The 13,850-nt window shown below is 38.7% G+C and overlaps 1 protein-coding gene across 5 annotated transcripts in view; it reads right to left on the bottom strand.

Annotated features, from left to right (window-relative positions):
• The window catches only part of ARHGAP28 (Rho GTPase activating protein 28), a 195,121-nt gene that overhangs the window by 90,355 nt on the left and 90,916 nt on the right, over nt 1-13,850 (bottom strand). For all 5 annotated transcript variants that reach the window (XM_007974605.3, XM_007974607.3, XM_007974608.3 and 2 more), the window contains one exon: nt 3,334-3,536. In XM_007974605.3, the coding sequence (XP_007972796.1) occupies nt 3,334-3,536 (203 nt within the window). The remainder of the gene's footprint in view (nt 1-3,333; nt 3,537-13,850) is intronic.

Raw genomic sequence — 13,850 nt, 5'->3', positions numbered from 1 at the left:
CTTAATTTTGGGCTGCTAGTCCTGTTGTTTTAAGCCACTAGTGTGGTACTTTGTTATGTAAGCCACTAGTTTTGTGGACTTTCTGTTACAGCAGCCCTAGTAAACTGAAACAAACTACTTAACAGTAAAGAGAAATAAACTATTGATATCCTACTAGAATCTCAAAAACATGCTCAGTGAAAGAAGCCGAACCCCAAAATTATCTGTGATGCAAAAACTGGGAACAATGGTTGTCTCTGGCCAGGGTTGGCAAGTCACTGGGAGGCATGAGACTGGGTAAAAGCATGAAGACATTTTCTGGGTTGATTGAAATGTTGTCTATCTTGATCAGCGTGAGATTACAAGAGAGCATGCATTTGTCAACGCTCATTGAATTGTATGTTTAAGATCTGTGCAAATGCTTCAAGGAAAAAAATCTGCAAATAAATAACAAACTGTAATTAGTAGGTCTGCTTTTGTAGCAGTTAGGTTAGCAAACCTGAAAATATTTCCTATGTATCCTAGGTTTGAGCAAATAAGTAAATATAAAGTACAGAGTGGGAGCCAGGTTTATCATTAGAGAAGAGAGTTCCAAATACAGAAAAAGGGAAGACAGCAACAAGCCCTGTGGAGCTGGATTGAAATTGGAGGTTATCATTGTGAACTTGTGGTGTTTAACATGAACGGCTAGCTAGCTGGGTAGATAGTAAGAAAAAGGGGGTAGGGGATAATAGGTATTTTCCTTTATGTGTCTTCCTGTCTTTCTGGATCTAAAAAGGCAAAACCTAAGCAAGCAAGTAATAGGAGTAAGAATACATTTCACGGATGGAGGATAGTTCCCTTGAATAGATTCTTGGTTAAGTGTGTGGCAGGGCTTTTTATTTCAAGTAATATTAGATGTATGTTAATGGTGGTACATCTTAATGATTTCTTAGTCCTGAGAAAGAGACTCAGAAATGAGAATGAAGAATGAAAATACTTTCTTTTCTTTTTTTTTTTAAGACGGAGTCTCCCTCTGTCGCCCAGGCTGGAGTGCAGTGGCTTGATCTCAGCTCACTGCAAGCTCCGCCTCCCGGGTTTACGCCATTCTCCTGCCTCAGCCTCCCGAGTAGCTGGGACTACAGGCGCCCGCCACCATGCCTGGCTAGTTTTTGTTTTTGTATTTTTTAAGTAGAGACGGGGTTTCACCGTGTTAGCCAGGATGGTCTCAATCTCCTGACCTCGTGATCCGCCCATCTCGGCCTCCCAAAGTGCTGGGATTACAGGCTTGAGCCACCGCGCCCGGCCGAAAATACTTTCAAACCGTTCAGTTTATCCTGCCAGCTGTATTGAGGTTAATCACTGGCTAATGGAAACACTCTTAGGTGTATACGTACTAAACTACCTTTAGTCTTTTTTGGATGTCTTACATATTTGCTTGTTGATAGTTAGGGCCTGGAATTGATGACTTACCTATGCTTTTAATCCACTGTGAGTAGTTTTGCTGTTTTTGAGAACTAAGGACAATTATACTGTTTATTGGTGCTTTTCCCCCACTCCTCCATCTTCCGTTTAGTTTCACAAGCAATGGGTAAAGGACTCCCTATTCAATAAATGGTGCTGGGATAACTGGCTAGCCATATGCAGAAGAATGAAACTGGACCCTTACCTTTCACCACATACAAAAATTAACTCAAGATGGATTAAAGATTTAAATGTAAGACCTCAAACTATAAAAACACTAGAAGAAAATGTAGGAAACATCCTTCCTGACATCAGTCTTGGTACAATGTTTGGCCAAGTCCCCAAAAAGTAATTTCTATAAAAACAAAAATTGATAAATGGGACCTGATTAAACTAACGTGCTTCTACACAGCAAAAGAAACCATTAACAGAGTAAACAGACAACCTAGAGAATGGGAGAAAATATTCACAAACTGTGCATCTGACAGAGGTCTAATATCCAGAATCTATAAGGAGTTTTAACAAATCAATAAGCAAAAAGCAAATAACTCCATTAAAAATGGGCAAAGAATATGAGCATATACTTTTCAAAAGAAGACATGCAAACAGACAACAAATATATGAAAAAATGCTCATCATCACTAATTATCAGAGAAATGCAAATCAAAACCAAACTGAGATATCATCTCACACCAGTCAGAATGGCTACTATCAAAAACGTCAAAAAAACAAACAAACAAACAGAAAAAAAAAAACCAGACACTGGCAATGCTGCAGAGAAAAGAGAATGCTTAAGTACTGTTGTGGGTGGGAGTGTAAATTAGTTCAGCCACTGTGGAAAGCAGTTTGGAGATTTCTCAAAGAACTTAAAAGAGAGCTACCATTTGACCCAGAAATCCCATTACTGGGTATAAACCCAAAACAAAATAGATTACTGTACTAAAAAGACACACGCACTTGTATCTTCATTGCCATGTTATTCACAACTGCAAAGACATGGAATCAACCTAGCTACCCGTCACTGGAGGACTGGATAAAGAAAATGTGGTATATATACAAGATGGGATACTATGCAGCCATAAAAAAGAGTGAAATCATGTCCTTTGCAGCAATGCGAATGGAGCTGGTGGCCATAATCCTAAACAAATTAACACAGGAAGGGAAAACCAAATACTGCATGTTCTCACTTGTAAGCAGGTGCTAAACACTAAGCACCCACGAACATAAACATGGGAACAAGAGACACTGTGGACTACTAGAGCGCGGAGGTAGGGAAAGAGGAATGGGTCAAAAAACTACCTACTAGGTACTATGCTCACTACCTGAGTGCAATATAACCATGTAAGACACCTGCACATGTACCCCTTGTGTATCTAAAATAAAAGTTGGAAAAACAACAACATGTCTTTTATTTGGTGGAATACAAGACAATCTAATATAGTAATACCAGTAAATGCTTTAAAGTCAAATTTTTCTTCTTCACAATTACACTGCTAAAATTCCTCTCTCTCTAGTTAATAGTAATTAATAGTCAGGTATTAATTACTCTAATTAATAATAACAAATGAGTAGACAAATGTAAAAGCTGTCGGAATTAGAATACTCAATCTGCTTGATGGTAATGAATCAAACCAATAGATAGGCACAGCATCCCTAAGTAGTGGTATATAAGGCATCAATGTGTATTTCTGTTGAGGTCCAGCCCTCCTCGGGTCATGTCACCTGGGATAAAAGCCACCCTGAGCCAATACAGTAATATAAATCAATCAGTGGGAGTAGATCATCAATATGCCAGATGCTGCTGATTCATTGGCTAAACTACTGGTGGGATGAGTTCTGCCTATGAACAGAATAAGGGAGGGCAGGAAAGAAAGCCAGTCAGCATATAGGAAGACAAATCCAGTATCTTACCATCCACAGGTGTAACCTCAGCTGGCGGTGGCTCTTCTTGCCCTCCCATGCTGCTCTCTTTAATACTTTCTATTTCCCGCCAGAAATCCTCCATGGAGGCGCTGTCTACGGAGGCTTCTGAGTTGGAACGGCTGAAGGCAGGAGGATGGAGGGATTCATTGGAGAGCATCCTGTTAATTCTTCGGCAGCGAGGAATGGATTTTCTGAGGAAAGAATAATATCTATGAATAAAAACTTTTTATATTTTTATGTTATAAAGTCACAAAATTGAATTTAAGTTTAATTAAGTTTAAATTAAATGGAGAAGTGGAATTACCATGGTAGAGATAGGTTTGAGGAAATAATCTCCACTCAGTGGTGGCCCTTTTAAAAAAAATTCTCTATACTGTACAATTTTTTAAAATTATTTTTTGAGACAGGGTCTCGCTCTGTTGCCCAGGCTGGATGGAGTACAGTGGCGTGATCTTGGCTCACTGCAAGCTCCGCCTCCTGGGTTCAAGCGATTCTCCTGCTTCCGCCTCCCGAGTAGCTGGGATTCCAGGTGCCCACCACCACACCCAGCTAATTTTTATATTTTTAGTAGAGATGGGGTTTCACCATGTTGGCCAGGCTGGTCTTGAACTGCTGACCTTGTGATCCACCTGCCTCAGCCTCCCAAAGTGCTGGATTACAGGCATAAACCACCACACCTGGCTAAAAAATTCTCTGTACTTTATAATGATTCCGTGGCCATATAGGAATTAACATGAAAATGTTTTTAATAATTTTTAAACACTCATAAAATGCAAAGTTGCTTACACTAGTCAAAATATGCACAGTAAAAGTTTGTTTCTGTATATTATCTATGGTGAAGGCAGAGAAGGGCATAAGAGTTGCTGCTCACACCCATTAGGGTAGTTATTATTAAACAAACAAACAAAAAACAGAAAATAACAAGTGTTGGTGAACATGTAGAGAAACTGCAACCCTTGTGCACTGTTGGCAAGAATGTAAAATGGGGAAGCTTTCAATGGAAAACAGTATGGCAGTGCCTCAAAAAATTAAAAATACAGCCACTATGAGACCCAGCAATTCCACTGCTGGGTATATACTCAAAAGAATTGAGAGCAGGGACTCAAAGGAATATTTGTACATCCATGCTAAGAGCATTCATGTAATAGCGTTTTGGCTATTGGCCACTTCCAATAGCCAAAAGTTAGAAGCAACCCAAGTGCTATCAACGGATGAATGGTCAAGCAAAATGTGTATAAAGGAAGGAAATTCTGACACAATAAACAACATGGATGAAACTTGACGACATTGTGCTAAGTGGAAAAGTCACTCACAAAAAGACAAATGATTTCATTTATTTGTGGTGCTAAGTAGTCAAATTCATAGACAGAAAGTAGAATGGCTACTTCCAGGGGATAGGAGTGGGATGGGGTGGGGAGGAATGAGGACTTCGTGTTGGTGTGGGTTTGCAACTCCTTTCAAAGAACCTCCTCCAAGCTTGCCTTCTTCTCTTTGGGTTCAAGTGGAATTGGACAAAAAGACCGAAACTAACTCTTAAGCAATGTATGGGCTGTTTCACTCAAACAAGAGCTCCCAGGTGGAAAGAGGTAACCAGGCCAATGGCACGGTAACGTCCACTGTGGGTTTTATGATGACTTAGGACAATTATATTTTGACATGCAGAGCAGCAGTGGATTGTTATCAAATTTAGCCATGGCTAATGTAAAGCACATTATATTTACGAGAGTACCTAAAGAGAGGCAAAATAATGTTTCCATGATAATACTCCAAAATTTCTATTTGCTCATAAGCTGTACACATCTAGGAATCCTCCTGGATTTCTAAATTGCATCTAAATTTAGTAGCAATTTCTGGAATTTTATCATTGATCATTTCATAGTATCTGACTGTAGTTCTAGTTTTGAACATTAACTGAACAGCAAGATAGCCAATTTATTTTTTAAACTAAAACATTTCAGGAAAATATGAAATATCTACTTTTATTTTTTATGTGTTGTGGGATAAGAATTTTAGGCAGTTTTGTTTGATAACTGGGTGATAATTCTCACCGTATTCTTTATCGTTCAACAAGTCAAGACACATTCTAGCAGGTGAAATACCTATAAAATCGACAAGATACTAAGACTGTTATTACTAATTTTATTATTTGTAGGCTTTGAAGACTTCTTCCTTTTGCAATAAGACTAATACTGAAAACCACTAACAAATCCAGAGTACTAGTATATAAACACCTACTTCTTTTAAAAATGAAATCAGTTACCATGGCTCACACAGTCTCCTGCCCTCCATGTACCAGACTCAGAAAGAGTATATGGATATCTAATACTTTTCTTAGTTCTAGATTTTTTAGGTTAATTCCTTTAAAAAATAAATATGCTTGACTTATAAAAAAAAGATAGTCTTAATAGTAGACATGGACCATATTTTAAAAATTATAATGCAGTATAAGTTTATATGTCTAATATACAATTGTATAAAGCAAAAATGGAAGGTCTTTTCCTCCCATCTGTATCATACTGATATTGTTCTATAAACTGCTTTGTTTTCCTGACTCAAAAACATGCAGACATTTTTTTTTCAGGCCAATATGGTAATACCACCTCAATGGCTGCACCTGGATACTATCATAGATCTTAGAAATTAGGCAAACAAGCAGATATACCCAAACACTGAAAATATTTGCATTTAAGTAAGAAATTTGTGAAATAATAGGTAAATCACAGAAGACAAGGGGAAGATATATTTAGGGCTAATAATGATTATTTCAATTATAGTACATATGTTTCTTATTCATGCAAAGGGTATACTAATGGAATTTCAGGGAAGAGAGCTTCATAAAACTCTGCTGGGGACAGGGAGAACAGATGTGAAATATTATTGGTCATGAGTAGCTGAGTAACACACTGGTTCCTTCTGAAACAGTCCACCCAAAGAATCCTTTAATCACAATGATCAACTTTTTTTTGGCAAAGAAGTCAGACAGCATTTTTGGGGATAAGAGCACTTGGAAGAGCTCTCACATTTTTGGTTAGAGATACAAATATTTCTCCTTCACCCCAGGGTGGAGAAGGAACCATGAATTTCCACTCTTGAAACATTACATAATTTTGACCCTCAGGCCCATCCAACAGTTTGATGAGCCTTAATGGGCAGCTTCATACCTCACCATATTAGGAGAAAATGGAGTTTAGGCTTCATCAGCTGTTTGTGCCTTTTTATTCCCAAACAACAGTAGGAAAATATTACATGACAAATTGAATGCAATTGTGTTACACAGAAACTTTTGTTGGAAAAACATCACAAGGTTTAAAATTAAATTTGAAGTATATGATAACTACCATAAATTCAAAGTGGCATTAAAGAAAGATTTTATTATTCTATTTTTTCTTCCATTGACTTTTTAGCCATAACTTATACTATATTTTAGTAGATACCAGAGAACTTTATTACTATTCATATGGAATTAGTATTTTATAACTTCACAACAGTGTAAATATCTTATAGAATATAATTCTCCCTCTACCCTTTATATTACTGTTCTCATCTATGTTCCTTCCTCACATGTTTACATCCCCCAATAGTTATTATCGTTGTTGCTTTAAAATAGTAAGTTTTTTGAAAAACTAAATACATGGTCTTTTATATTTATCTTTTCTAGAGTTTGTCATTCCTTCCTACATATCTGTGTTTCCACAACAGATCCTTTCTGTTCAGTTTCGAGAACTTCCTTGAGCATTTCTCTCTCATTCCTTAGCATTTCTTGTACTGTGGATCTGCTGACAACAAATTCCCTCAGCTTTATTTCCGAATATGTTTTTAATTTATTTCCATTTTTGACAAATATTTTTTACTGGGCATAGAACTCTAGGAGGGCCGTTTTTGTTTAAATCCTTTTAAAGCAGTCATTCATTGTCTTGTTGAGTCTGTTGATTCTGATGAGAGTCAGTTACAATTCTTGCTGATGTTCTTTTAAATATAGTATCTGTTCTCTCTATCTGCTCATAATAGATTCTATCTTTATCTTTTGCTTTTAGCAATTTGAGAGTAGTTCTCAATTCTGATTGAGGTTTATTGAGCTTCAATCTGTGGGCTAATGTCTTTCATCAATTTTGGAATAGATCCATATCCATTTTCTCTTCCAGTATGTCTTCTGTCACTTTTCCTCTCTCCTCTCCTGGAACTCCAATAACATACTGTCAGGCTGTTTGATGTTGCCCCAAATGTCCTTCATAATCTGCTTTGCTTCCCTCCCCCAACTCTCTCTGTGCTTCAGTTAAAAAACTTACATTGCCCTGTCTTCATTTTTCCTCACTTCTACTGTGTTCAGTCAGCTAAGTCTTCCAATGAATACTTCACTTCCAATATTGTATTTTTTCATATCAAGAATAGCCAATTAGTTCTTTTTAGAGATTCAGTTTCTCCGTTGACATTATCCTATTTTTATCCATTTTTTGTCCATCTATCCTCTAATTTCTATAACATATTATAATTATAATTGTTATTTGAAAGATCTTATCTCTTAACATCAATATCTGTGCTGTGAATATGTCTGATTAAATATTGATTTAAAATCAATCAATTGCTTATAGGTCATGTTTTCCTTCTTCACATATTTCATAACTTTTTATTAGATGGCGATGTTGTTTTTAAAAGAACTCTAGAAAACTGGAGTAAACACAGGTTTCCCCCAGAAAGGAAAATGTTTTCCTCTATTTGGTAGATGGAGTGAGAGGCAGAGCATGCCAATCCAATCAGGAGTTGAGCTGGGTCTGGGCTGGGTTGCAATTTACTTTAGTTTTCATCTGTCTCTGGTTTGAAATGCCTCAAGGGGGAAATCTGTCCTGTGTGTACTACAGGTCCCTCCTGCTAAAAGGGTTTTGGGATAAACACCATGGGACTACAGAGATCTCTCTCTGCTATACAGCTTGGTCCCCTGTGTTGCTGGGATCCTGTATTGCCAGGGCTCCTAGCAAAAATCCCAAGGGGTAGAGTTGTTCACTGGGGAGAACTAGCTCTGCATTTGGAGCTTCTACAAACTCCAATCTCTTGTGCTAGTGCAGGCAGCCATTAATAGCTCCACTGGTGTCTCCTCGCCCCAGTAGAGTCCCTCCACCTAGACAGGTGTGACCTTTGGCCCAGAAGTGCAGAAACTAAGGGAGCAGACATGCCCAGGGAGGTGATGACCACTCAGCTCTGCTCACGTCACAAGAGTTCTTCTTCCCTGGAACTTGGCTCCTTTAGACTTTTTTGTATCCACAGCTCTCCAATATAGTTTTTAAAATACAGATTTTTATATTTATTCTTTTTTTTTCTCTAGCTGCTACAGTGGGAACGATAGTCTGTCACAAACTAATCTACATCCTAACTGGTAGCGGAACTCCCACAAAACATTGTAAACATAACAGATATTTTTAAAAGTTGCATTTGTTTATGCACAGCTTGCTCTGTGTAACCACAAGTTTAGTTGTTGAGTATATTCCAAAAAATATTTTTAAAAGACAGACTTCTTACTATGAAATACTCTATAGGCCTTTATTATCTGTTATTTTATGGAGAAGTTTATACATAACGAGTTACTATCATATACATTACATCATTTGATCCTTACATGCACCCCATTGAGTAGCCAAAGCCAGTATCATATGTCTCATTGCACAGCAATGGAGAGAGTTACTGGGAGTAAAGTGGGGACACATAGCTTCCCCTTGCAGTTATAAGTAAATGTGAATTCTATTCTGTGACTTCAAGGCTGAGCACCTCCTGTCCTCAAACTTCTTTGCTAGCCTCACCTTACATCACTCTCCCACAGCATTAGCACTGGGCACGCTAATCTTTCCTCAGTTTCTGTAAAAAGCCAAGTTCTTTCTTCCCTTAGGAAATTTACTCTTTCTGTTCTTTCTTCTGGAAACTTCTTTCTCCCCAAGTGATTTCTGCAGCAAGATGCTTCTCATCACTCAGCTCGCAACATAAATGGCACCTCTTGGGGCATCCTTTCCAGGCCACTCTAATGTAGCATTCCTCCAGTTATTCGCTGTGTCAGCTCTCGGTGCTCCCTGCTTCTCATTCATTAACAATAAACACTTCATTCACTCATTTGCTTGCTTTGTTTTGGGGGGTCTATTTTGCCCACTAGAATATAGAGGAACCATGTTTGTCTTCTTAATACAGTGTGTGGTAAAGGAAAACAACGCAGTAATACTTGCCGAATGAATGACCAGCGTCAGTGGAGCCAGGACAGGAATTCAACCTTTTCCCATCTGGTCCAAATGCTCCCACTCCTGTAATTGTTCTTAATTTCAAAAGCCCCCTCAGGTATGTGTGTAACTGCTTAGAGCTGTAAATATTTTTATAGCAGAGAAGTGATGGTGTGTGGTGATTTAGACAAAAACTCTAAAGCCAGCTAGCACAGGTTTGAATGCAGGCTACAGCTCTATAATCTTGAACAAACTACTGAACCTCTGTGACTCCATTTCCTAAACAGCAAAATGGGGATATTAATCACATGCACTTCGAGGGACTGTTACGAGGAGTGAATTAATATACGTAAAATGCCGGTCACATAGTCAACCCATGTGTTAGTGATTGCTACAATTTAATTAATTTGATAGCATGTTCAGAGCTAGATTTAGGGTGTGGCTATCACGGGTGCTAAAATATAACAGGTACATAAAAATATCCCTACAAATATCATGAGATAAATAAAACTGTATTTGTCAGAATTGCTCTCTGACCCAATTCCGTTCCCAACCCTGTTGTCTCACGCCCCGGCCCAGAAGTGGCCATCTGACACAATTCTGGCCAGTCACGTAAGTAAAAGTCTTCTCCAGGGTTTCAGTGAAATCCTTTGTTTTACTGATGTAGGTGCCACCCCTTTCTCTTTCTCCTTCTCCCTCCTTGGAATGCTGCAGTAGCCACCTTGTCCATTATGAGAAAAGTCAAGAAATTGTAGCAATTGGCCTTGATATTACTGAGTTTTGGAAATAACACCAGATGCTGCCTATCTCTGGACTTCCAGAAATGTGAGAAAAATAAATGCCTATTTTTTAAAACTACTCTCATCTTAGTTATGTTTGTTATTTGCAGCCAAAATCATTCCTAACGGATGATTAGAAGGAATCCTTTCATAAGTCATTTGGGGCATAGTGAGATGGGATACCCCGTGTATCCCACTGAGGGGAATATTCAAGTAACAATTTATAGTCCACACAACCTGCCTCCTAAGGAAGGTGGGTGGCATCTAACAATTCTCTCTTCTTGTTTTTTTTTTTTTTTTTTTTTTTTTTTTTTTTTTTTTGGAACAGAGTCTCACTCTGTAGCTCAGGCTGGAGTGCAGTGGCACGATCTTGGCTCACTGAAACCTCTGTCTCCCAGGTCCCAGTTCAATCTATTCTCCTGCCTCAGCCTCCCGAGTAGCTGGGATTACAGGCACGTGCCACCATGCCCAGCTAATTTTTGTATTTTTAGTAGAGACGGGGTTTCACCATGTTGGCCAGGCTGGTCTTGAACTCCTTTTTTTTCGAGACAGGGTCTCTGTCAACCAGGCTGGAGTGCAGTGGTGCGATCATAGCTACCTGCAGCCTCAATCTTCTAGACTCAAGAGATCCCCCTGCCTCAGCCTCCCAAGTAGCTGGGACCACAGGTGTGCACCACCACATCTGGCTAATTTTTTGTTTTTAGTACAGATGAGGTTTTGTTGGGTCACCCAGACTAATCTTGAACTCCTGAGTTCAAGCAATTCTCCTGCCTCGGCCTCCCAAAGTGCTGGGATTACAGGTATGAGCCACCACACCTGGCCTTCACACAGTGATTCTCAATTGTAAGGGCTACCCGATTATCAGCCTAACCCCATGTCTTGGTCTGGCTTTGATCAGTGCATTATGGAGTTAAACTTCCTGCTGAAAATATCCCCACCTACATGTACAGGGAATATCTTCACGTTGCTCTCAAACTGAACAGATTCCACGAGCTTTGGGAAGACTATACCAAAACCAAAGATTTCGCCTTCCCTCTACTGGAGAAGAGAAAGACTGAGGTCTCCATTATTTGTCACTGCCGTTGAATGACGCTGGTGGCAGCGCGGTGTGGACACCTGGAGAAATTCCCGTGGATATTGATTACAGTAAGCCTATAGCAGGGCTTTTTCAAAAGAAACCACTGACTTTCTGGCATAGACCCTGGCACAGTCCAGTTCCACAGCTGTCTGCCCTTTTAGCTTCCTCAGGAGGCCATTCAGATAGAGGAAGAGGACAAATCCCTTGTTTCTTATGCTCTGGCTTCTCAGTAATCTTTGGATTCTAACATGTTTATAAGCAACTCAACTTGCATGTCCTGCAAAAAAGCACTTGAAAGGCAATAATGATAAAAAGAAGCCATAGTTTCAGACTAACAGGATCAAGAACACAGAAGGGGTTTCTGCCTTCATTCCCAGGCTCCCAACTCTCTTTTTCTATCTTTCTGCCATCCCATCAGTTTTCTCTGTCTGTTACTTGCCTGGCTGGTATCATCTCTCTTAGGGGAAAAGAAGAAAGCGACCAAAGCTATTCATCAACAGGTAAATAGGTCTGCCTCAACCTCTCTGTTGGCAGCAAAGGATACAGAAAAACGTGTCTGTAGATTGGGAAGGCTTAAAACAGCCAACAAATCTTTACTTACACAGCAGGGAATATGGAGGGTTGGATTCTTTCTTTCTTTCTTTTTTTTTTTTAAAAAAAAAACCAATGACATTCACATCAGTAATTAAGTTGTTAGGCATTTATGGATAACTTCTGAGTACAGCACTATGCAAATAATGGGAACGGTGGCAATGGAAGAATGAACAACTTCCAACCAAAAATTCACGTGATGTACTTTACTGTGACATTAGCTTTATTGCAGAGGTCTAAAACCAAACCCACAATATATTGAGGTATGCCTGTACAGAAATTATATGTGTGTGTGTGTGTGTGTGTGTGTTATATATGACAAATTGAAATATAATCTGTTTCTTAAATGTCCCCATCTTTGTCTGAGGGAGGGAGAGATGGCGAGTGACCGCTAATAGGTAGAAGGGTGATAACTATGTTCTAATATTAGTCAGTGGTGATATGTCAACTTTGTGAATATACTAAAAATCACTGAACTGTACACTTTAAAGGAGTAGATTTTATGTTATATGAATTATATCTCAATTTAAAAATGTATGAGAATTACCCCTGCTTTAATTTTTTTTTTAAATTTTGATAATTAAAAGTGCTTTGAGATTTCAAATATTCTTAAGGAAAGGCAAAAGTTTTCCAAAAGGGACATGGGTTGAGAAAGATTTAGAGACACTTCTATGACAGGTTACCGGTTGCCTTTAGCAAAGGCTAATAGTCAGAGGTGGGAAATGATCTTGCTCCCTGTTCAGCTAATAATCCTCTACATAAGGACAGGCTAAAATGTCTGCTTTGCAGGCAAAGCAAATCACTACATGTGAACGTTTTATGTTCTGTCTGTGTTAAAACTAATATGCAATTTATAAGCTTGACATATATATTTATTTCGGTAACACGCAGTCAATCCCACAAGTGACTCTTAACACATTATCCTCAAAGATAAATTGAGGTTATGAGTAGAGAACTAGTTTGGTGCCATCTAATCATTGCTCAGAGGCTCATATTTTTTATCCAATTAGGGGCTACTCAGGAAGGAATCTATAAAAGAGAATATAAGCAAAAATAAGCTTTTCCTGGCTCTTTACTAACATTCTACCCATTGTCCATTCAGCGACATGTCACTCTAAGAGTCTTGCTAAACTCTATGTTCTGTGCTTCTGAATTTATACTTCACCAAGTAATCTGGACAAACGTCTTTTTAAAAATTGTCTTTTTATATCAAAAGTAAGTTACATGTTCTCTCTATTGCTTAATGTCAAATTGCAGTATATATTTTGATTACATAGTTTTGAGGGGCCTGCTGCAGCTAGCACTACTATGTCTGGCTTTCAAAGTGATTAAAAGTGAGCCCCCCATTCCAGCATCATCTAAGAATTTACCTTGACTTTCTAGCTCCCTCCTGCCTCTCTGATGCTGTGATGTATTTGCTGGAATACAGCCATTTAGCCTCTCTTTCTTCCAAATCTCTGGTCTCCATTATTGCCATTATTACCTAGTCATTAATGTTCAGTCAGGAACTGTGTAAACTCTGCTTGATTGTATCCTTGTATTGCTTTTCAGTTTCTTTTGTCTGTTTTCTCACTTCAGCTCCAAAAATTCAATAACAGCAGAAAAGAATCACAAGGTCAAGGGTATTATCAGGCAATCTCTCTACCTGCTTGGTGTCCCATGTGGGCATTCTTGGGTGGATGGGATTTACAGAGCTTGGTCCAGCTTCACAAGGCTTTCCCTGCACTGGCTTTCCTCCTCATGGGCACTCACTTCAGCTCAGCTTCAAACTATTCCGTACAAAGTCCACAGTGAAACACAAGTACAAACTTACTAAATTCTATGAGGAATGAGTTGGCCATTTGAATGAAGGTGTATCAACCT

This window comes from Chlorocebus sabaeus, chromosome 18 (assembly GCF_047675955.1).
Source record: "Chlorocebus sabaeus isolate Y175 chromosome 18, mChlSab1.0.hap1, whole genome shotgun sequence".
In the NCBI taxonomy this organism is placed as follows: Eukaryota; Metazoa; Chordata; class Mammalia; order Primates; family Cercopithecidae; genus Chlorocebus; species Chlorocebus sabaeus.
This window is presented reverse-complemented; position numbering and strand designations above follow the sequence as displayed.